Here is a 25038-nt window from a genome sequence, read left to right as displayed (position 1 = left end):
ACTCTGACCGGAAGCTGCATATTAAAAAAAAAAAAGGAAAAGTAATTTCGCTAATAAAAGCAGCATGGTAATATGAACCACTGCGAGAATATGAAATAACCCAGAGCACAGCATGCAGCTGATGCGATGATATCAGGTTATCAGAGAGCCTAATGCTCTCCAAGGGCGAACAAACTCGATCGCAATCATTCGCCATTACCTAGAGAAACAAAACAGACGTTACATGCGTGCTGTCTAGATGGAGTACCAGGATCAGGGCTCTGCACTTGGACAGTGTAAATAATTGATGGAGTTATGAATGCACCACAGATTCAGGGTGGTGATTTCACATCTGTCTTTAAATAAAAACATTTTTTAGTGCAATTGATTCACATTTGGTCTACTTATAGGTGTAACTGAAAGATTGAGGAGGGAAACAAACATTATTTGAAGTCAGATTGTGGCAATGACAGAGCAAAACCCCTTCGGCTACGCTGCCTAATATGACAGCGCAGTTTATAGTGTTTGTTTTCCAGTTGAAACAACCCATAGCAGAGCAATTGCACAGATGATTTACACTGCCTCTGATCAATCCCTGACAGCGCTAACCTTGACACCTCGAGTGCGTCTCTACATCTGGGGCGACTCCTTGAAATCAGCAACAGCTCGACGGCTGTGTGACACTGCAGCTCTGTAATGAAACAGCTGCATCTGTCTGTTTTCAGTCAATACCTCGGTCGGCTTTTAAAACAAAAGAGCTGCAGTGCAGTTTCCACACCCTGCTTGAGTTCACACAGGGGACTCTCCACACCCTCGCAAGCATCACACACTCACCCTCGCAGGCTCCCGGAGGTCCACACCATGTCCAGCGTTTGGGCCTCTGATCCGCCTGGAGGTTGCGGTTCGTGGAACGTCGCATCAGGGCCTCCAGTCGCTCCTGTTCGTTGCGTTCCAAAACAGGAAAGAAAAGAGATTCTCTGACTGAGCTTTCACTGCGCCGGCGAGCTGACGGGGATGAGGCTGGCTGCTCCATGGCCAACACCTCTCCGTCTCTCTCTCTCTCTCTCTCTCTCTCTCTCCCCCCTGCTCTTGCTCCCAGTATGCGTGCAAACCAAATGACGTGGGCCTTGCCTCTCTCGCTCTCAGTGACTCTCTCTTTGTATCTCTCTCCTCCCAGGTGACTGTGTGTCTAAGAGAGCAGAGCCAGACGGAGGAGAGAGAAAACCACCACACGTAACTCCACCTACACCCTCCCCCATAAGCAGATGACACACACATGCACAGAAACACCACACACGCACACACACTATCTTAATGACATGGGTTACATCAGGGAAAATAAGGAAGTCTATATGTTTTCTTTCATGTCGCTCTTGCTTTGATCTCTCTCTCTCTCTCTCTCTCTCTCTCTCTCTCTCTCTCTCTTTCTTTATCCACCCCACCCAACTCTCTCTCTCTTTCTATCCATCCATCCATCTATCTATCCGTCTATCTATCCATCTATCCATCCATCCATCAAATATTTCCCAAACAATGTTTAACAGAGCAGGTAATTTTTCACAGTATTTCATCTAATATTTCCTTCTTCTGAAGAAAGTCTCATTTGTTTTATTTCGAGTAAAAGCAGTTTTTAAAAACCATTTTAAGGTCAATATCATTAGCCAATTAATTACATACTTTTTTTTTTTGATTTTCGTTGTACAATGATTTTAATAATTACTCCAACTTGCCTAATTAACCTAGTTAAGCCTTAACATTGCACTATAAGTTGAATATTAGTATCTTTAATAATATGTAGTAAAATATTCTGTACTGTCATCATGGCAAAGATAAAATAAATCAGTTATTAGAAATTAGTTTTTAAAACTATTGTCAAAAAACTTCTTTCCTTTAAACAGAAATTGGGAAATATATATATATATATATATGGGGCTAATAATTAATAATAAAAGCAGCAATATGCAAGTAATTTTTATTTAAAAATATATATATTTTTAAAAATAGTGTACTTTTCTTCACGTTTACATTAGACTCACAACACAGCAATAGCGTCAGCTGCAGCAGACTGATTTTATAGCACCAGGTTAAACTTTCAGACATCTTCATGGCAATCAAATACATTAAAAATAAATACTAGCCACAACTGAACATTGAGGATGATCTCTGATTGGCGGTCTCCAAAATTAAACCAAGAATAGACTTGTGCTGAAAACATTGTGCTCACCAGTCTCATTATGTGAGATTAATAATAAATTAAACAAATTAAGAAATTACTATATCAATTACAGCCTATATGGTTGTTAGACTGTTGCACTATTTTGTGTTGTCAATATGATCATGTTTATATAGGTCTATTGTTGTGCTGTATAAATATTTGTATATTTATAACCACCTCAGAGGAATGTGGGGGTCGTGAGTCACTGGCATTGCTATTCTTTTATAAGGGTTTGGAAACCCCTGAATTAGATGATTAAACAGCTTCTCTTAACAAGAGGCATTTTAATCATAACTTCATGTTAAAACAGCTACCATTACATTGTTTGTCAATGTGTGGCTCTTTTTGGATTCTCAGAAGCTATGGAAATTAAAAGTGTAAAACAGGAAATACGCTGAGACCATTGTTTTTGTTTTCATTCCTCAAAATGGTCTATAACATTAATGTATTTTCTGATGGTTACATCCATTAGTATGATCAGCACTGAGCAAATACACAGTACAGTTTTGTGTTTCTTGCAACATAATAACAGGGATGCCTGCTAAATCCAGAGACTCAGATTTTCAATGATTTTTGAAGTCAAAATACAGCACAAAACAACTTTGTAAGTCAGTAATCTGTTAAATTATACTGCTTGAGCCTTCTGTATTGACCACATCTCATATGACGTAGGATCTAGCAACAACATATGATGATGTGTGCAGGTGTAGTGGTGGTGTCCCATCTCTTAGGGGAATATTTTCAGCCCTTCCCCTTCACACTATGTTTTAAGGGCCAAGAAGAAGGAGTAGGCATAGACGTAGTAGTATGTAAAAGAACTAGAATTGGGGTTAAGTCTTAAAGGTCCCATGAAATGCTTTGAATTGTGCATTTTTTATTCTAAATTTGATGTATTCTCAACTGAAACATGAAGATGAGGTAGGACATTGAGTCCTCTGAGCTCCTCCCTTTAATAAAAAAACAGCCAATAGCAATTTGTTTTTATCACAGCTCTGCTTCAAGCGCATCAAATAGGTTGTTTTCACATGACGTCATTGATGATACGCGAAATTCAGATGAAAGGCAAGTGATTGTTCTACCAGGGAATTGCTATCAGAACATCAAAATATTTACGTTTTATGTTGTTTATAATTTTTTAAGTCGGCCAAAATAAGAAATGGCGAACAGCTTTAATAGACTTCCAAATGTTTTTGCTCATAAAGGGGGAAAACTTCAAGAAACTGGCAGAAAAATGGAGGAAAAGGCAGCATGTAGTAAACATTTTCAATACATCCATTTTTGAACGTGAAAGTTTGTTTGACAGCACTTATGAAGATACAAACACCCCCACACTTATACAAAATCCAGGAGAATATAGATAACGTACCCTGCCATGTAATCACTGCAATGAAATCTCCATCTTGTTTTGCAATAATCCATGTCTTTACTGACGTTTCAGTGGAATAAACAACTGTAACATCGAGATGTGCAGCAGCGGTGAATGTTTGTTGATGGTAACTTAAGGTCATCGACCGAACAAAAAAGAAATGCAACTTTTGTGACAAAAGTAGATGGGTATTATACAAAAATAATTAAATAACAATGTAGACTATGCGTCCACGCTTTTGTATGCTTTCATGTTATTTCGTGATGTCTGGAAGATATCCGCACGGTGGAAAAAACTATAGTAATTTATAATAAACATGTTTTTAAACCACATAGTAAAGTGTATAATGTGTACAACTCTTTGTTAATGAATGCTACAGAATACTGTAGCATAGTAAACTGATAAACTGTAATAAATAATGTAACGTTAGTGTAAACTGTGGTGCATTGTGATTATTGCACAGAAAATTGAAGCCTATTGAATTTGTTTATTACTACAGAAGTGTTGTACCACAGCAACAATATAATTACTATGACAGTTTAATTCAAGTAATTATCTATAGTATGCTTATATATTTTAGTTCAGTAGAAAACTCAACCCTCTTCATGATATAAGGATCATGCTCAACATATGTGGTTATTTTCTATTTTTGTCTCCTTTGAAATATGGTTTAAATAGTAAAAATATGGACTTTCCTCTGTCTGCCATTCAGTTTTTACCTCCTGCCCTCCATCTGAACTTTGCTCGTCAACAGAAACATGTGATTGAAAACAACCTATGAAAAGCAAACGAGGAGTGTATTGAAGGGGGCGGGGTATATCAGATAGTAGAGAGCATTTGATTGGTCACAAGATGAAGTATGAGGTCACATTAAAAAGTAGTTGATTTAGTACTGCGGAAGTTACAAAATGCAAGCTTTGAATGTTTATATCATCTAATAAGAAATTGTGTCAATGTTTTGGAGCACTCTAGCTTATAGATATTTTTATTTCTAAAAAGATTTGTTTTAATTTCACAGGACCTTTAACATTTTACCAGTACTTCTTTGTCATTTTGTAGCTTGGCAGATCTAGACCAATTCACTTTCATTATAGACAAAAGATACAGTGCATCCGGAAAGTATTAATAGCGCTTCACTTTTTTCACATTTTTTATGTTACAGCCTTATTTCAAAATGGATTACATTTATTTATTTCCTCAAAATTCTACACACAATAGCCCATAATGACAATGTGAAAAAGATTTTTTGAAATTGTTGCAAATTTGTAAAAAATAAAAGACCTGAAAAATCTCATGTACATAAGGATTCACAGCCTTTGCTCAATACTTTGTTGATGCACCTTTGGCAGCCTCAAGACTTTTTGAATATGATGCCACAAGCTTGGCACACCTGTCTTTGGAATTTTTGCCCATTCCTCTTTGCAGTAACTCTCAAGTTCTATCAGGTTGGATGGGAAGCGACGGTGTACAGCCATTTTCAGAAGTCTCCAGAGATGTTCAATGGGATTTAGGTCTGGGCTTTGGCTGGGCCACTCAAGGACATTCACCGAGTTGTTGTGAAGCCACTCCATTGATATTTTGGCGGTGTGCTTTGGGTCATTTTCCTGCTGGAAGATGAACCGTCCCCCCAGTCTGAGGTCAAGAGCACTCTGAAGCAGGTTTTCATTCTGGATGTATCTGTACATTGCTGCATTCATCTTTCCCTCTATCCTGACTAGTCTTCCAGTTCCTGCTTCTGAAAAAAACATCCCCATAGCATGATGCTGCCACCACCATGCTTCACTGTAGGGATTGTATTAGCCTGGTGATGAGCGGTGCCTGGTTTTCTCCAAACGTAACGCCTGGCATTCACTCCAAAGAGTTCAATTTTAGTGTCATCTGACCAGAGAATTTAGTTTCTTATGGTCTGAGAGTCCTTCAGATGCCTTTTGGCAAATTCCAGGCAGGGAGTGGCTTCTGTTTGGCCACTTTACCATACAGGCCTAATTGCTGGATTGCTACACAGATGGTTGTCCTTCTGTAAGGTTCTCCTCTCTCCACAGAAGAACGCTGGAGCTCAGACAGAGTGACCATCAGGTTATTGATCACCTCCCTGACTAAGGCCCTTCTCTCCCGATCACTCAGCTTAGATGGCCGGCCAGCTCTAGAAAGAGTCCTGGTGGTTCCGAACATCTTCCACTTACGGATGGAGGCCACTATGCTCATTGGAACTTTCAGAGCAGCAGAAATTTTTCTGTAACCTTCCCCTGCCTTGTGCCTTGAGACAATCCTGTCTCAGAGGTCTACAAACAATTCCTTTGTCTTCAGGCTTAGTTTGTGCTTTGACATGCACTGTCAACCCTGGGACCTTATATAGACAGGTGTGTGCCTTTTCAAATCATGTCCAATCAACTGAATTTGCCACTGGTGAACTCCAATTAAGCTGCTGTAACATCTCAAGAATGATCAGTGGAAGCAGAATGTACCTGAGCTCAATTTAGAGCTTCACGGCAAAGACTGTGAATACTTAGGTACATGTAATTTTTCAGGTTTTTTATTTTTAATAATTTTGCAACAACTTAAAAAAATATATTTTTACACATTGTTATTATGGGGTATTGTGTGTAGAATTTAGATGAAATAAATTAATTTAATCCATTTTAGAATAAGGCTGTAACATAAAAAAAATGTGGAAAAAGTGAAGCGCTATGAATACTTTTACAGATGCAAGTAGTGTATAAAACAACCAATCAAATAAAAAGTAGACGGTGGAGATGAAGATGATAGATTCAACCAAAGTGTCATCCAGACACAATTACACAACAAGATTGATCTCATCATAAAGTAGCTTCATAAGCAGCCTTATAATAAGCTTAATAGTGTACAATCATTATCACAAAGCAACCCCCTTCAGGAAGATTCAACCCCCTCCTGTATCGTATATCCTCCTCTCACATCTCATTACTTTTTCATTTGATCAATGGAATGAAGAAGACTAACCAGGAGGAAGTATGTAAAACTAGGTGGCTCATACTTCATCTTTTCCGCAGGTAGACATAAACAGGCCAGGCTACTGCTACAGATGCGATACCACTGCAGAAAACGAGCCAGAATTCACTTTACTCCATCCAAGATCAGAGTCATCTGAGGTAAGATTAGACATTATAGAAGCAGAAACACCACCACACCCTGTACGCAGTGATCCACTGCAGTCTGCTAGCAAGCAACAGAGAGTACTTTACATCTGCATTCCCTTTTACCCTCTTCTAACTCACCCTGCCTAAGAAACACCACGTTTTTGTTCTGGTGTAATTTGATTTGTAGGTGTCAGTTCAGAATGGATATCGGGAACCGTGAGGTCATTTGAGCACTTCAGAGAGAGTCACCGATCATCAGCTAACATCTGACTGGAGGTGGCTGGTTTTCAATCAATATAAACAGACTTCGCTCTCTGCTAAGACAAAGCTCGATGACACAAAAGGTGGGAGTAGTTCACCCGAAAATGACAAATTACTCTGCATTTACTCACCTTCAAGTGGTTTAAATGCTTTATGAGTTTATTTTTTGTATTAAACCACCGTACGAACACAAAAGAAGATATTTTGAAGAAGGTTTGTAAGAAAGCAGTTGCCACTGGCTTCCATTGGAGAAAAAATAAATACTATTTAAGTCAATGGCAACCAGTTCATAACATTCCTCTAAATATTTTCTGTTTTGTTCAGCAGAATAAAGAAATGAATAGAGTAAATGAGGCCAGAATTCTCATTTTTGAGTGAACTATCCCACAAAATTCAACATTTGGGCAGATTAAAATACAAAAACAATTCATTTGGTAAAGTTTAAGCAAAGCCCATTAAAAATGTCAACATGTATGATGTTACCATCACAATTATGAATAGCTACTGACAGCCTTTTGTTCAATGTTCAGGCTAAAATGTGGCTCTTATAATGACAACAATTACAGACATTTGTTTGACTAACAACTTGAAAAGGTGGAAAGCCATTAAACAAATTTGAGCAAAAACAGTGCAATTACTTCCTTTTCTGGCTTAAAGATGCTGCATGTCATTTTTTGCTAACAGTAAAATAGCAAATATAGCTAAACAGGCTTCCCATTTCCCAAATATTATAGATATTTAATATAAATATAATTGAATTTAAACATTTTGCTGTATATACACTACAATCTGGGGTTGTTTTTTCTTTTTTACGTTCTGCTTATGCCTCTTCACCAAAGTTGCATTTATTTGACCAAAATGTAATAAAATCAGTAATATTGTGAAGTTATTGCAATTTTAAATAATTACTTTATATTGTTTATATATTTACAAATGTATTGTATTACCATTCTCAAGATTTTCTTTACAAGACCTAATATGTACCTAAAAATATTTCATAAAAATATTATTTGGCATATATATATATATTTAGTATTTATGTTACATTTTTACTTCAGTATAGTGTTGTTGATTTTTCTTTTATTCCAAAATGTCTTCATCGTTATTTAATTAAAGATTTTTGTTTTGGTTTTATTACATTTTAGTGACTTTTTGGATAAAATTTTTCTAACATTGTTTTCGACATCTATGTTATGAAATTACGATCTTATATAAAATATATCTCATTTTAATTTATTAGTTTTTCTTTTTGTAATGCGTGTTTGCTTCTTATCTAAATAAATTGTTAGATTATTTAAATATTATTTTACAGCATTAATTAAAATAACTATTTTACATTTTTAAAGTGACTTTTATTGTTATTTTTATTTTATTTTAACTTTCCACAGACCCTCTAGTCCTCCTATGCAGCCCTCTGGAAGCCCCTTGTGGAATAAATGAATAAAAATGACCTTTTTGTTTAAAAAATCTGCAACCTTTAACCTCAAAAACTGTGTTACAGTATCTTGATAACCAAAAAATTACACACATCATCTTTAAGACCAAACAGTCTCGATAAAAATAAATAAACTGATAAGAAATCTTAATAAAGATCATAATATCACACTGTTAACAATTTTCTGTAGAATCTCCAATAACTTACTGGCAGCGGTTCAACATTAGCGTACTGTAAATCAATTAAAGCAAAAATACTGTATTTACATTTCCAGCAACATTTACATTGCTGTGTATGTATTTACAGCATCGGATATCTTAACTGTGAAACATACACTACTTTTCACTATGAAACTTTAAAATACATTAACATACTGAATAACTGTTCTATGTTAAGATTCAGTTCATATTACTGTTCAGTTCGCCAGTAACTTACTCCAAATCAATTACAGCAAAAATACTGTATTTACAATAATAGCACCATTTGCATTGCCGTGTATGTATTTAAAGCTTCGTATTTCTTTACTGTAAAATATACAATAATTTTCACTATGAAACTTTAAAATACAGTAACATACTGCATAACTGTAATACGGTAAGATTTAGTTCGCTTGTTACTGTAAACCAATTACAGTAAAAATACGGTATTTACATTTACAGCACAATTAACTTTGCTGTGTATGTATTTACAGCATTGTATATCTTTACTATAAAATAAACAGTGATTTTCATAATGCAACTTCAAATTACAGTAATATACTGCATAACTGTCCTACGGTAAGATTGTATTTATATTACATTTTAGTTTGCCAGTTACATTAAATCAATTACAGAAAAAATACTGTCTCTACATTTACAGCACAGTTTTTTTACTGTATATGAATTTAAAGCATTGTATATCTTTACTGGGAAATATGCAATAATTTTTTACATTTAGCTCATATTACAGTTCAATTCGGCAGTAACTTACTCTAAATCAATTACAGTAAAAATACAGTATTTACAATTACAGTACAATTTACATTATATCTGTATTTACAGCATTGTAAATTTTAACTGTAAAATATACACAAATTTTCACTATGAAACTTTAAAATACAGTATTATACTGCATAACTGTAATACGGTAAGATTCAGTTCACCAGTTACTGTAACTCAATTACAGAAAAAATACAGAATTTACTTTTACAGCAACATTTACCTTGCTGTGTATGTATATTTTCCGCATTGTATATCTTTACTGTAAAGTATACAGTGATTTTCACAATGAAACTTTAAATTACAGTAACATATTGCATAACTGTCCTTTGGTAAGATTCAGTTCATATTACAGTTCAGTTCACCGGTAACTTACTGTATATTAATAACGGAAAAAATACTGCATTTACATTTACAGCACCAATTACCTTGCTGTGTATGTATTAACAGCACTGTATATTTTTACTGTAAAATATACAGTAATTTTCCAAATGAAACTTTAAAATACAGTAACATACTGAATAACTGTCCTGAAGTAAGATTCAGTTCATAATACAGTTCAGTTCACCAGTTAGGGTAAATCAATTACAGCAAAAATACTGTATTTACATTTACAGCACCTATTACCTTGCTGTGTATGTATTAACAGCATGTTTTACAGTAATTTTCCAAATGAAACTTTAAAATACAGTAACATACTGAATAACTGTCCTGAAGTAAGATTACATTTACAGCACCATTTACCTTGCTGTGTATGTATTTACAGCATTGTATATCTTTACTATAAAATATACCCTAATTTGCACTATGAAACTTTAAAATACAGTAACATTTAGTTAATATCACAATTAAATACTGTGCAATTTACAAAAATTGTTAACAGTGCATATTCAAAGAATGCAGAAACAGATACATAAAAAAGCTTCAATGATACAAAGTTAGTCCAAAAGCTCTGACCTTCTCGTCTTCCACGCGCTGACGTCTCTTCTCCTCGACGGCGGAGCGCCGGAGCATCTCCTTGTGTCGCTGTTCCTCCAGACGCCTTCCTCGCTCCACCACCGAGCGCTCGTACTGCTGTTGCGCTCGCTGCTCCTTCTCCCACAGCGCTCGCTCCCGCAGGGCTGCACACACACACACATATGATGGGTCAGTATATAGATCGCCTGATACACCAAAGACCAAGCCTCTCCATACCTGCTGACAACACTGATTCACTCACGCTAAAGCACTTAGAGGTATTATCAGAAGTCTCCCACTGCTCAAGAGCCATCAGATTCAGTGATGAATGGAGCAAAAGTCTATTGCCCTGGAATAACCTTCTGCTTTAACTCATCCAGCAGACTGGCACCAAATCCATTTAGGAATTAAACACGGTTTTAAAGCTAAATGGAATATATTATTTCACACGAGTCTTCTGTTGACAGAAATAACTGGATATTTTGTTTGTAAACAGAGTTTAAAGGGATAGTTCACTCCAAAATGGCAATTTACTCACTATGCACTGCTTTGAGTTTCTTTCTTCTGTTGAACACAAAAGATGATATTTTGAAGGTTGATAATTGAACCTCCATACTTTTATTATTCATTTCATAGAATTCAATGGTTACCAGTTTACAACATTTTTCGAAATATCTGGTTTTGTGTATAAACATAAAAAAAGAAACTCATAAAGGTTTCGAACCAGCAAATGTTGATAAACTTACATTTTTGCGTAAACCATCATTTTACACTACAAAAACTCTTCGAAAGTCGAGAGATACATTCATGGTGGAAGCTCAAAAATCTTATTGATCTTGTTTTATTATTACGCAAGATCAGATTGTGTAAGATTATTGTGATTGTTTTTAGAAATCTAATTGTTTTAAGAAATCTTGTTGTCTTGCTAATTTTGTCTTAGTAAAGAGAGCTAAAAGTTAGGTATTTTACCTGCAAATTTAGGTTAATTACAGTTGAAGACATAATTTAAGACCAGCCTTGCATTTGTAAGACTTTATTTTAGCTGTAATAACTTGTTTTAAGTTTGCCAAAGTTTGTTCTTTAATGACAAAATACACGCTGTTATATTTAGCTGAATTAAGCTTTGGCATTTTCAAAAGCAACAAATAATGCCTTTGCGTTGTAACTACTGTCAAATCTAAATTTGAATAAAAAAATTGTGGACAATATGCATGTGTGTGGTCCTGATATAATTCATATTACAGTTCAGTTCACTGGTTTCTGTAAATTAATTACAGCCAAAATACTGTAATTACATTTACAGCACCATTTACCTTGCTGTATATGTATTTACAGCATTATATATCTTTACTATAATATATACAGTAATTTTCACAATGGAACTTTAAAATACAGAAACATACTGCATAACTGTCCTACAGTAAGATTCAGATCATATTACAGTTCAGTTCGCCAGTCACGGTAATAGAATTACATTTACAGCACCATTTTTCTTGCTGTGTATGTATTTACAGCATTGTATATCTTTACTGTAAAATATACAGTAATTTTCAGATTGCAACTTTAAATTACAGTAACATACTGCATAACTGTCCTGCTGTGAGATTTAGTTCATATTACAGTTCAGTTTCAGTGACAAAATACACTCTGTTATATTTTGCTGAATTAAGCTTTGGCATTTTCAAAAGCAACAAGTAATGCCTTTGCGTTGTAACTACTGTCAAGTCTTAATTTGAATAAACAAACTGTGGACAATATGCATGTGTGTGGTCCTGATTTGATTTATATTACAGTTCAGTTCACCGGTTACTTTAAATCAATTACAGCAAAAATACTGTAATTACATTTACAGCACCATTTACCTTGCTGTATATGTATTTACAGCATTGTATATCTTTACTGTAATATATACAGTAATTTTCACAATGGAACTTTAAAATACATTAACATACTGCATAACTGTCCAACAGTAAGAATCAGTTCATATTACAGCTCAGTTCACCAGTTACTGTAAATGATTAACAGCAAAATACGGTAATTACATTTACAGCACAATTTACTTTGCTGTATATGTATTTACAGTGTTATATATCTTTACTGTAATATATACAGTAATTTTCGCAATGCAACTTTAAAATACAGTAACATACTGCATAACTGTCCAACAGTAAGAATCAGTTCATATTACAGCTCAGTTCACCAGTTACTGTAAATGATTAACCGCAAAAATACTGTAATTACATTTACAGCACTATTTACCTTGCTGTGTATGTATTTACAGCGTTATATATCTTTACTGTAATATATACAGTAATTTTCGAAATGCAACTTTAAAATACAGTAACAGACTGCATAACTGTGCTACAGTAAGTTTAAGTTCATATTACAGTTCAGTTCACCAGTTACGGTAATACAATTACAGTAAAAATACTGTAAGTATATTTACAGCACCATTTGCCTGTATTTGCCACCCATTTGTCTTAATTTGATTAAATAAATTGTGGACAATACGCATTTGTGTGTGTGTGGTCTTGATTTAATTCATACAATAATCTTATTTTAAGTTAAAATGCTTTGGCTCATTTTAAGACAAAATATGTATGACAATTCTTAAATAAAAAGGAATGATACTGTTTGCAAAAGTTTTAAGACCTTTTCACACAAAATAAGAAATAAATAAAACTGTTGAAAAGGCATTTAACAAGCTTGTTTTAGAATATTTAGACTAATTACACTGCTTGGAGTGTTATAAAACTTATTTTAAAGACATTTTTTTCTTTAATAATGCCTGGGCAAGTTTTCCTACTGTTACAATAATTCTTATTTCCCAGTACTAGGTTGTGGCTGGAACGGCCTCCTGTGTAAAATGTATGCTGGAATAGTTGGTGGTTCATTCCACGATGGCGACCTCTGAAATAGAGACTAAGCCGAAGGAAAATGGATGAATGAATACTTGTCTTACTGCACTGGCAGATTATCATTTATTGCTAGTATCTAGATGGTTATTTCTTAAACAGAGGAAGAAAAATATTGTTCTTCAAAATGTTACATTTATTCTGATGTTACTTGCTGTTTCTTTGGAATGATTTTTTACATTTACAAGCAACGAGTGATTTTAAGCATAGAGAATGTTTCATAAAAGACTCACCTTGGCTCTTATCTTTCTCTTCTCTTCTTTCTTTGGCCTGTCGAATTCTGTCCTTTTTTGACCCTCCATCTTTTGCAAGTGAGAAAAAAAACTACATTTTAAATGCACATAAACAATTAACAAACCTTTTAAAGTTTTGAAAATAATATAAACAAATGTTCATATAATACTCACTTGTGGAAATAATCAAGTTTTTCTGTTATTCTGGATTTAAAGCTCTTTGTTGATCAAATGATACTATTTGTTTATTCTGTAACATTCTGCTAACATTTCTTAAAAACTGTAAATAAAAATATTGTAACTTTTGTCAAATATTTTATGAAAATTTATATGTAGGTAATATTATAATCCTAAAATTATATTTTACTGCTATTTTATAGTTATTTTGACCAATTGCCATTTTATGCTGTAAATGACAAGGTTCTTATTTTAAGTTTGGAAGAAAAATCATCATGTACTTTACAGAACAAAACAAAATAGTAAAAAAGAAAAGCTGCCATGTTTTTAGACATAATGTTTTAATTCAATATAAATGTATATTCAGAGGAAAAACACTGTTTTTCAATCACACCGAATGAAAACATTTGTCATTTTCACCATGAGGAATTTTCTGAAAAAGATTATTGCAGACAATATTAAAAATATATTTTTGCAGACAAATTTTAAAAAAAAGCATCAGCAGATTTTATATTTACATTTTAGTCAATCCAGTAGCTACTAAATCCAGAAAAACTTAGATTGCTCAAGTGTTCTCTTATTTATTTATTTATTTATTTATTTTTAAGCTGTATTTTTGTGACCCTGTTACAACCTCTAAAATAGGGCTGGCTGAAACTATTGGCTTTAATTGTGTAATGGATGCAAATATATGCAAAGTCATAGTGCTTGAGGGAAACGCAATTGTGATTTTTCATAAAACGATTTTCCAGGAATCATGGCGGAGCCTGCGGCACTGACTGACAGTTTTCTTTAAAGTCCAAATATAAAGCACTTTACCAGCTAAAGAGATTTATTTGCTTAGTTTGTTAAGGTCCATGCATTCATATGAGACAGCATATGCTTTACAAAATCATTATAAGGAATATAAATTTGCACACATATAGGAAACATGCACATCGAATGCCTTAACAATAAACCAGACACTTTTATTCTGATAAGTCTGAAAAATAGAAAGTCTGTAAGTAAGTGTAAGGTTTTGAGAACAATTAAACAATTGTGTCAAATATTTCAGAGCTGTTTTACACATATTTATTAAATTAATACATAATAAATTGTCATTTGTTTTAGCTAAAACAATAGTTTAATAATTTTGCAGCTTCCTAATTGGTTGCAATGTTAAATGTATCCTATTTTAGGCTCCATAATTGCAGATAATGTGACTGTTTTTTTTACTGAATAACATACGTTTTAATTATTACCGTTTGTGTATATTTTATATACATTTCTTAGCATATATAAGTGCATCTCATTTAAATTAATATGTTGTATATGGATGTTTTACAATATTATATTTGTATTTATATTATAATATACACTTACCAGCCACTTTATTAGGTACACCTTACTAGTAGCGGGTTGGACCCCATTTTGCCTTCAGAACTGCCTTAATCCTTCATGGCTTAAATGATAGCATCACACAGTTGCTGCAGATTTGTCAGCTGCACATCCATGATGTAAATCTCCTGTTCCACCACATCCCAAATGTGCTCTATTGGATTGAGTGCTGGTGAATGTGGAGGCCATTTGAGTACACTGAACTCATTGTCATGTTCAAGAAACCAGTCTGAGGGCCCAAAGTGTGCCAAAAAAATATCCCCCACACCATTACATCATCACCACCAGCCTGAACCGTTGATACAAGGCAGGGTGGATTCGTGCTTTCATGTTGTTGATGCCAAATTCTGACCCTACCATCCGAATGTCGCAGCAGAAATCGAGACTCATCAGACCAGGCAATGTTTTCCCAATCTTTTATGGTCTGGTTTTGGTGAGCCTGTGCGAATTGTAGCCTCAGTTTCCTGTTCTTAGCTGACATGAAAGGCACCTGGTGGTGTCTTCTGCTGCTGTAACCCATCCGCCTCAAGGATTGTCATGTTCTGTGTTCAGAGATGCTGTTCTGCATACCTTGGTTGTAATGAGTGATTATTTGAGTTACTGTTGCCTTTCTATCAGCTGGAACCAGTCTGGCCATTCTCCTCTAACCTCTGGCATCAACAAGGCATTTGCGCTTATTGAACTGCTGCTCACTGGATATTTTCTTTTTCAGACCATTTTCTGTAAACCCTAGAGATGGTTGTGCATGAAAATCCCAGTAGATCAGCAGTTTCTGAAATACTCACACCAGTCCGTCTGGCACCAACAACCATGCCACATTCAAAGTCACTTAAATTACCTTTCTCCCCCATTCTGATGCTCAGTTTGAACTACAGCAGATCGTCTTGACCATGTCTACATGCATTAAGTTGCTGCCATGTGATTGGCTGATTAGAAATTTGCGTTAACTAGTAGTTAGACAGATGTACCTATTAAACTGGCCAGTGAGTGTATCTATTAGTCAGTATTGATACCAAATCTGGAGCTAATCTATCAAAATCTTACAATAATGGTCCAAAAATGATTAGCCCAAATTTATGTTTGGGGGAAAAAAAAATAAATAAATAAATAAATATATATATATATATATATATATATATATATATATATATATATATATATATATATATATATATATATATATATATATATATATATATATATATAAAATCAAGAGAAACAAAAAATCTATGAAATATTGTTGACATTTTGTAGTTTTATTGTCGAAGTTTTGTAGTTTTTGCAATATTTCATATGAATTGAAATGCATAACCTTACTATTTCTAAAGATGCTCTGTGACTAAAATATTTTTATAAAATATCTGTTTAATAAATCTGTTTTGTTCAAATGCACCCAAATATTACCTATATTTACCCAGAAATTGATACAAATATTCATTTTTAAATGGTATGTATGTGTATGTATATATGTATATATATATATATATATATATATATATATATATATATATATATATATATATATATATATATATATATATATACCACATCTTTTTTTTTAAGTATTACAGAATACCATTTATAGCGCTTTTTAAAATTTGATTTAATAACTGAATATTTACTATATATTATTTTTGTTTTTATACATATAATACTTGCATTTTTATGTTTGAAAGAAAGGTCTTAAGTTCACCTGGACAGGTCAAGCCCATCCTTCTCTCACCTCAGCAGCCTGTTTCCATGACAACAGCTCTAGATGCTCGGTCACCCGCTCATCAATACTGTCAGATCTGGGTGAGGCTCACGTTTAAAAGGACATAAAAACATAACACGACGTACCTATCAGGTTTTCCACGACGGTGGCCATTTGCAGTTTTTCTCTGGGTGTATTCCAATGCTCAATATCCAGACAGCATTCCGACCCAATACATTTAATTATCGATCACTATTTAAGCTGACAAATCAAAAAAGCGACAAAAAAAGCCAACCAGTTTGACCTCAGGTTCGTTTCATCCGACTCTCATCACGGTCTCCGAGCAGACAGCAGAAGACAGTGCAGGCTGAAAGAGCGCGAGGTTCTAATGAATTACAACACGCTCGACCAATGGCCGCGTGACGAGCGCGCGCACGCGAAAGCAACGCATTACGTCATAGTTTACATTGCGCTATATCTGGAAAGCTTGACAGCTGCGCACAGAGCAGAAATCTCATTTATTTCCCCTGGAGTGGAGACGTTCATTAAAGGTGTCTAGAAATAAAAAGACATTGCCTGTTTCACTGTTGTCAAAGGGAATTTCATAACATATAACATAACACGACGACTATACTTGGACAGTCACTAGCTTTTGACCCAAAATATGCACGCAAAATGCACATAATATTATATCCCAAGATTCTTTCAAAAGGAAATATACTCGTCATATTCTTAGTCAACGACAATTGGTTGGTTTGCATATTTTTTTGTTAAGAAATTTTGAACAGCAAACCAAATTTGGCAATACAAAGAATATACAGTCTCACATCTTCAAGTATAATTATAGAAATGCAGACACCATATTTGCATGCTACTTTAATACATTTATACTATTTCTATATACATATATCCTGATTTACACATCCTATACATGTATAAAACACATCAATGTATTCTAATATTGTATTTAGCACTGCTGTACTTATTTGCACACATTATTCCAGTTTGCAATATTTAGCAGTACCATTGTACATACTTCATTTTAGAGTATCTCTCTTGTGGCATATTTTAACATGCATCAATTTGTGTGCGTCTATGTCATGCAAAAGCCTTGCTTTGAAATCAATGACAAACATTTACTCTATTGACCATTTTCTCATCATAATATTATCCTCGCTTGCATTAACATCTGTCTGAGCATGCAGACACATGTGCTATAGGCAACCTTTGGTTTTTCACACTGCGGCACACGTGACTGAGCAAAACACAGTGACTAATATCACTGAAGCCTGTGGCTAGATACATGCTTACTATAATTATACTGCCTTTATATATGCACACAAACAGACAAAGACAACTTTGAATATTTTAGAAATACTGGAGGCAAAAAGGGAGTCATTTAGCTCACAAGAAACCTTGAGGATAGCATCAATGCATAAGATTTCAAAGGCTAAAAACACAAGTTTCTAGGATTTTGAATGTCGTTGAATTTTATTTCAAAATCACAGGTTTTCTGATCAAAAGCAGCAGAGGACAAAAAGCAAGCATCGTGAGCTCATCAAAACAATGCAGCTAAAATTAACATGTTATAACCAACAACCACCGTTTTCAGTCAAGAGGGCCAGTTCTGCAAGAATACAATCAATAAAATCTCCTGACTCTTGCGTTAATCGGCCTACGTGCATACAAAAATACTCAGTCTGGTTATTCGCTTTGTGAGCTATCGTTTTAGAAAGTAAAAAAAAGAAAAAGCTTCCATTTTCATCTTACAAATATTTCAGTTGCTGATGTTTACTGTAGTTTAGTGTCAAGCTAGTAACACATCAAATTATTTTCATAAAGCAGCCCTGGAGAAAACAAAAATAATAAAAATCATTTGAATACAAAAAGAAAAGAAAAGATGGATTAAACAGAGCAAATCAGAGACAGGCTTTCTGAATAAATGCATCATCCAATGCATCGATTTTGTGACCAGCAAATGATGAGACTTTTCAAAAACATTCAAAAAGACAAGAGGCTATCTAGAGGTATCAGTTTCTCTCACCTTTCTAGAGCTTTTGAATATGTCTATTAGGATACAGACTGCAAGACCAAACATAAAATTGGTTATCTTTTTTTTATTGCGAATCCATAGATTCTGTACTTGTAACTAAATTCCACTTGATGTGAAATCAATATAAATACATTAAAAGATAACAAAATGAATTGAATGTGACAATGCAGTTGTGTGTTTAGTCAGAGAAACCTAAAACTTGAGCCTCCGAGTACATAATGATGGAGGGGCGACTTCTGGGGAGGATTTTCACTTCGGACTGAGAAATTTTCACTTCTCAGCTTCTTTTAGATCTGGGAAACATACACGGCATAGAGTTAACCCAATAACAGTAATAAATAAGTAAAACTTATGCATTTAGAATGTTCCACATTGTTAATGAATCCCTTAAAAACATTTAGCTTGTAATCAAGCTTAAACTTCAGATAACAAGAGTGCATCAGTACTTACATCATCAATGTCCTCGTCATCATCACCAATATCATCAAACTGAATCTCGTCATCATCGCCAGGCCCGAAGGTATCAGTCTCGTTGATTTTGGCTGTAAAAGCACCAACAGAATAAATGTAATAACTTGGCATTTAATAGAGTGCAGCTAAAGGATCAGCATATCCCAAGCCAAGAAGCTGCTTTCATCAAGAGCTGTCTAGCAGACGTTATGTTTCTCAGATGAAATATACTGTACTCACCGTGTTCTGGAAGCTCTCCGTAGGCTTTCAGACTCCGAGCCTCGTCGGCATTATACTTCAAAATAACATCTGCTTTGTTATCCTGATAAGAGATTGCAGAATGTCATATTTCAGCATTTTGAAAAAAAAAAAAAAACTTTTAAAAGAGCACCTATAATAGGTTTTTTGAAAATGAGCTTCCATGCTGTGTGTAACAGAGCCCTAAGTGAATGAAAACATCCAGCTGAGCTTTAAATCTGAAAGTGCACCTTGTTTAAAACAATAGATCCTTTAGCAAAATAGTTGACTCAGAGTCGAATGAATGAATTGAGTTGGGTTCGGATCTTTAGCCTGCATGCGTTGACACGGTACATATCATTAAATATGCAGATCTGGTAAAATGTAAACGCGCATTTCCCTTCAGACACTAGCAGAGCGTGGGGGATCATGGGACTGATCATAACGCGAAGATGACGATCACTGACAGATGGAGATTTGGCTGCGGGGAATAAAGGATTAAAGTTCGCAACAATACCACAGTATAGCCAACCCAGTGCTGTGTTTGTTGCTGTCATTCTTCAGATTTTTGATACAATAACCCATGCTGCAACGCGGCATTTTGCCGGCTGTTTGCTATTAAACATGTGCTTCTTCCTTCCCTACCAATTTAAATGAGTTTCTGAAGTCACAATCCTCTGCCGTTTGTCGTTATTATTGCCACCATTAGCTGTTCCTCACACGCACAGAGCGGTTAATTTTCCAAATAGTTCAACTTTTGCCACTGTGTGGAGTAATACTGAATATGTCTCGATGCTATTACTTGGGGTTGGGGTTAAGAATAGAGTAATATACTGGTGTTTAACTGCATTGCTTTATTGCATTTCTACATTGGGCTCTCACATACTCTCTGCTACTTCATAGCCGTGGTGGGTGTTTTTCTCTGTCTCACGCTGAACGCAGTCGACCAATCACAACAGAATGGGACATCGGATCAATCAGCGCAAGATTAGCTTCGCGCTAAGGAGAGGTTTGGGAACAAATGAATCGCTGAACGAGTCACACAGGATTCATTGGGATAATTAGGTAAAAATAAATGCATATTATGAAACAACGAAAGTGTTTTTTGACCTTGCATGCATGTTAGGGTTGGGTACCGGAACCCATAACTGGTATGGACCGAATCAGCATATGAATTTTGGTGCCTAATTCCGGTGCTGCGACAACAAAGTTAGGCAGGTCGCACACCATAAGCGCCGCTCAGCAACGCACAGCGTCGTGCAATGCAACACCATGCATTTTAGAATGCTAAACATTGGTCTCTATCAGTGTACACACACCGGCACCGCGAGTCGGCAACTATCTGCGGCGACCAGCCACGATTCAGGACACTGTTCATATTTCTGTCGCGCCACAGAGCGCCATCTGCAAAGTTTCATTTTAAATGACATGCGGATGTGTTCGTCTGGTGTGTGATACTTTCAACTGACATGTGCACGCTGTGTCGCGGCTCTGAGGTGCACATGCGGTGTGTAATGCCCTTAAGAAGCATCAAGGGGTGCAAAGGCACACATGTACAAGTTGCGTCACACCATCTCTAAATATTTAATTCTAAACAGCTTTGAGGGATACAGACACCGTCAGCGATGTCAGGCGTTTGTTCTTGTTGCTTATAGAAGGCAAAGTGCGCAGTACGCCGCATGTGGTGAGCGACACTCTTCACCAACACGGATCATTGCATTCATCTAATTTGCTTAAACTAAGCATTCTAATGTATGGCTATATTTTACAAGCAAGGATTCTGACACACCAACATGCAGCAGATGCTTTACAAAAGTTGTGTGTAAGGGGGGAAAGACGCCAAACTTATGAAATTTGAGGGCACATGGAATCAACTTAAAGGTGAGGAATGCACCGTCTTTGACAGCTTGACATAATCTGGCACTTTCAGTGAGTACGTTTACATGGACAGCAATACTCTGATTTTAATATGATTAGAGTCTACCACGTAAACAGTGATTTTTGATTATCTTAAAGGACGACAGACACAACCTGCGGAAGAAACATTTGTGGGCTGGTGACACAATGACGTTAATGGATCTGTGCTATAACATGTAACTGGGTACCATGAATGTAACATTCAAAAAGCAACTCATGTAAACACCTGAATCATATTACTGTCTTATTCAGTTTGAGGCAAATCATTAGATCACTGATGTCCATGTAAAAGTAATTACAAGCCCCAAAGCCAGAAAAACGGTGTTCCCTGATTTTGATGACAGCCTTTCTACAGGTTAGTAGTAAGCTAATGTAATGTTAATATCATAATGCAAATCTTGCATTCATGCTAACAAACAAATGATCAAAAGAAATATATTAATGCAATTCAAATATATAAAATATGAATTGATGTTTACTTTAAACTTACTATAAATATATATTAGTATTGTTCAATTATAATGATTAAAATAGGCATCATTATGGCACCGGTACCATTTTAAAAGTACCGATTTAGCACCGGTATCGAAATAACCCCAAACGATACCCAACCCTAATCCAAATCAGACTGCTGTTGGAGACCCCAAAACCAAAACATGAGCTTTTATAACGCAAAACAGGGGCTCTTTAAAAGAAAAGTTTGAGAAACAGCACAAATCTTATTTATAATGTACAAGATTAATGCTTTCATGTGATTTTTTTTTAATAGTCATTTATATTCTATTACAGAATGAGGTTATCATTTAGAGCCAATTTTTTTATTATTTCAATTTTATATATTGTTAATTTACTAAAGAAAAACATTAAGTACATTTATTGCTATGAATATACATTTTAAATGCATCATTAAATATACCCATTAATATTTTTTACATTAAATTATGAATAAAATGAATTTATTATGTATTTATTATTCTCCAGTGCAACTAGCCAGTATATTTATTCCAGTGAGTATAAATAATTATATTCATTTATATTTTATTACTATTACATTTTTTTAAGAAACATTGAACTTATGACATACTGCTGAAACATGACAGTGCCTTAATCCAATGAGTATAATGTATATTTACATTATAACTACATTATTGTTGTGTATAATTCTATTATATTATAAAATATTGGACAAACAAACCCTTTATTCTAGTAAGCAAAATAAACGCTTGTTGACTATATTACTACATTTTGACATGTTAATATAACAAGACCTGGTAGTCCCTTTAATCATAAATTCTATTATATATTCAAATAAATCTGACATTGGGATATTTGGTTTGCTGCAATATATATTGCAATATAAATATATTTCCCTAGATGATTTGAATAGCTCCATTTAGAAAGATTTCATTCATTTAGATCAGGGATGCCCAAACTAAGTTGGCCCATGGTAACCTTTGATTTGACCCACCATCCCATCTGACAAGAGAGGAAGAATTATTGGGATGGTTTAGAGATTGTCATTTCAAATTTAAATGTAACTTTTATTTGTTTATTTTATTCTTAAGCTACAAAAAAAGGCTAACTGAAATTAAATGTTTTCAATTAAATGCTATAATTTAGTTTAAAATCTACATACTGTCACCCGAGGGATAGAGGGCAATGCAGAGACTTTGGTGAGCAAATCAAGGCAAAGGCAGTCTCTGCTTGACTTGTGTATTCAGCACAAACCCACTGTGTTATAATTGTGATTGTTTATTCATACAAGTTATAATGCAATAAGATTTTATTTATATAATTTGAAAAATCCTTCATTAGTTATTATGATTCAAAGAGATGTTTGAGACCCTTGAGATAGATCGACTGGAATGATCAAGTATTTTACTATGCAGTGTATCTGACAGAACAAATATAAAAAGTTTTTTTTTCTGGGGAGTGTAACAGGGTCAAGTACAGAAAGTGAACAATCAAACGAAAATAATATGGTCATCATTGTACAATAATATTTTATATTTATAGTCTTTTACATCACAGTATTTTATTGCATTTAATTTAATTTTACATTAAATATATTATATTGGACAAACCAAAGAATGTCAGTATTTTACTATATTAATAATACAATTATACTAAATGGTAAAATGTTTTTAAAAATCTAGCTACCCTTTAACCAAATAAGTACGAGTTAGTTATAGTTGATTATTTCTAGCTATACATTTTAATAAATGAAACAAACCTGGTAGTCCCTTAATCCAATGAGTATAATGTCTGACGTGTTGATCCACACCTTAAAAAAAAAAAAAAAAAAAAAAAAAAAAACCATACATATGAGAAACTTTCCATAACAAACATTACACTTTGGCATCAATTAACGAAACAGCACATTTTTTAACATATCAGTCTAGCATCCAGTTGATTCCCACAGAGATGAAAATGCTGAATCCGCATTCAGCATGAAGCACTAAAATGCACCTTTTTCCGGAGCTTTCCTCGGATGTGACAAAGCCGCTTGACTCCATCGAAACACATGGCCTCCAGTCTCCCATTTCCCAACATCTTGATGACCTGAGCATATTCTAAAAGACAGAAGAAGCATTTTAACAAATAACAAAACTAGTTTATAGAAATTCAATAAAACAGATGGATGTACATTATATGGAAGAGCATTACAACACACCTTGTCCATCCTCTTTAAACACCAGCTCTCTTTTCTCAGATTCATTCTCGTTCTTACCACGTCGCCGATTTTTTCCTCCTTTTCCTGAATGAAGAAGAATAAAATTGGATCAGATGCCATTATATAATCGGAAGCAATGCCAACAAACACATTAACAGTGTGACAATAATGAAATGTTGCCTAATGACTGAGCAAAGTACAGTCCAACACAATGTCTGTATGATGGATGACATCATAATATTGGATTATTTCATAAAAAACATATATATAACAACATAAACACGGAATAACCCTCAATAAGATCTTAAAATTATTTAAAAATTGAAAGCTAACGTAGTTTTAACAAATCCCCTGCTATCAAACTGCGTAACACATAACGGGGCCCGCCGCATTGTGTTTATCTCCTGACAGCAAGGTTTACTTCGTATTATGAGGACAAATACATTAAAAACAAGTTAGAAACGAATTAATCTGGGACATTTTAAAATCAAACAATCACAATTAACTGCTAGACTCAATATCTCGCGCAATGGCTCGCGTTATCTTGTTTGCTAATTTCAAGGCTAACATTTCACACGACTGCCTCTAAAAACCGCCTTACCTTTGTTTTTCGGCATTTTTGTTAAAGCACGTCGATGGCTCTCGTGTAAAGATCAGAAACGTCAGTGAGTTATAACCATATGTCAAAGATTTTACTTCTCAAACGTGGTGTTGGTGAGCAGATCAGCGCCGCTAGCGAGAAAAGCTGACAAGGACGCATGCGCGAACTGCCTCGTTCAACAACACAAAACTTTATTCGCACTTCCAGTCGGACAAGGAACTGATAGGATACTATTGATAGGATGGGGATTTTTTGTGGAACATTTTTGTACAAAAGATACATTTGGTACACATCATTTACAATAATAATCATTAGATAATCATTAGATTATTTACAATAGTTTCAGATACGATGGGGATTTTTATAGAAGAGTACACAGAATATAAACTGATCAAAGATATGATA

The 25038-nt window shown here is 34.6% G+C and overlaps 2 protein-coding genes across 3 annotated transcripts in view; both read right to left on the bottom strand.

Annotated features, from left to right (window-relative positions):
• Window positions 1-17183, bottom strand: part of map7d2b (MAP7 domain containing 2b) — a 42851-nt gene extending 25668 nt beyond the window's left edge. The window contains exons 1-4 of one of the 2 annotated variants that reach the window (XM_056450884.1): window positions 16848-17183; window positions 13455-13523; window positions 10307-10470; window positions 814-916 (exon numbers count right to left, since the gene is read on the bottom strand). In XM_056450884.1, coding sequence (XP_056306859.1) covers window positions 814-916; window positions 10307-10470; window positions 13455-13523; window positions 16848-16875 — 364 coding nt within the window. In that variant the 5' untranslated portion in view covers window positions 16876-17183. The remainder of the gene's footprint in view (window positions 1-813; window positions 917-10306; window positions 10471-13454; window positions 13524-16847) is intronic. The other variant, XM_056450885.1, reaches the window with a different exon arrangement.
• A 990-nt stretch (window positions 17184-18173) lies between these two features.
• Window positions 18174-24802, bottom strand: eif1axb (eukaryotic translation initiation factor 1A X-linked b). The gene is made up of 7 exons (XM_056450974.1): window positions 24634-24802; window positions 24033-24116; window positions 23828-23931; window positions 23592-23642; window positions 19445-19526; window positions 19205-19296; window positions 18174-19047 (listed from the first exon to the last, which is right to left on the bottom strand). Exons 1-7 carry the CDS (start codon window positions 24647-24649, stop codon window positions 19042-19044), a joined length of 435 nt encoding a protein of 144 aa, XP_056306949.1. The 5' UTR covers window positions 24650-24802; the 3' UTR covers window positions 18174-19041.
• Window positions 24803-25038: the final 236 nt, after the last annotated feature.

This window comes from Danio aesculapii, chromosome 24 (genome assembly GCF_903798145.1).
Source record: "Danio aesculapii chromosome 24, fDanAes4.1, whole genome shotgun sequence".
NCBI lineage: Eukaryota > Metazoa > Chordata > Actinopteri > Cypriniformes > Danionidae > Danio > Danio aesculapii.
The sequence above is the reverse complement of the archived record's forward strand: the minus strand, read 5'-3'. Positions and strand labels throughout refer to the sequence as shown.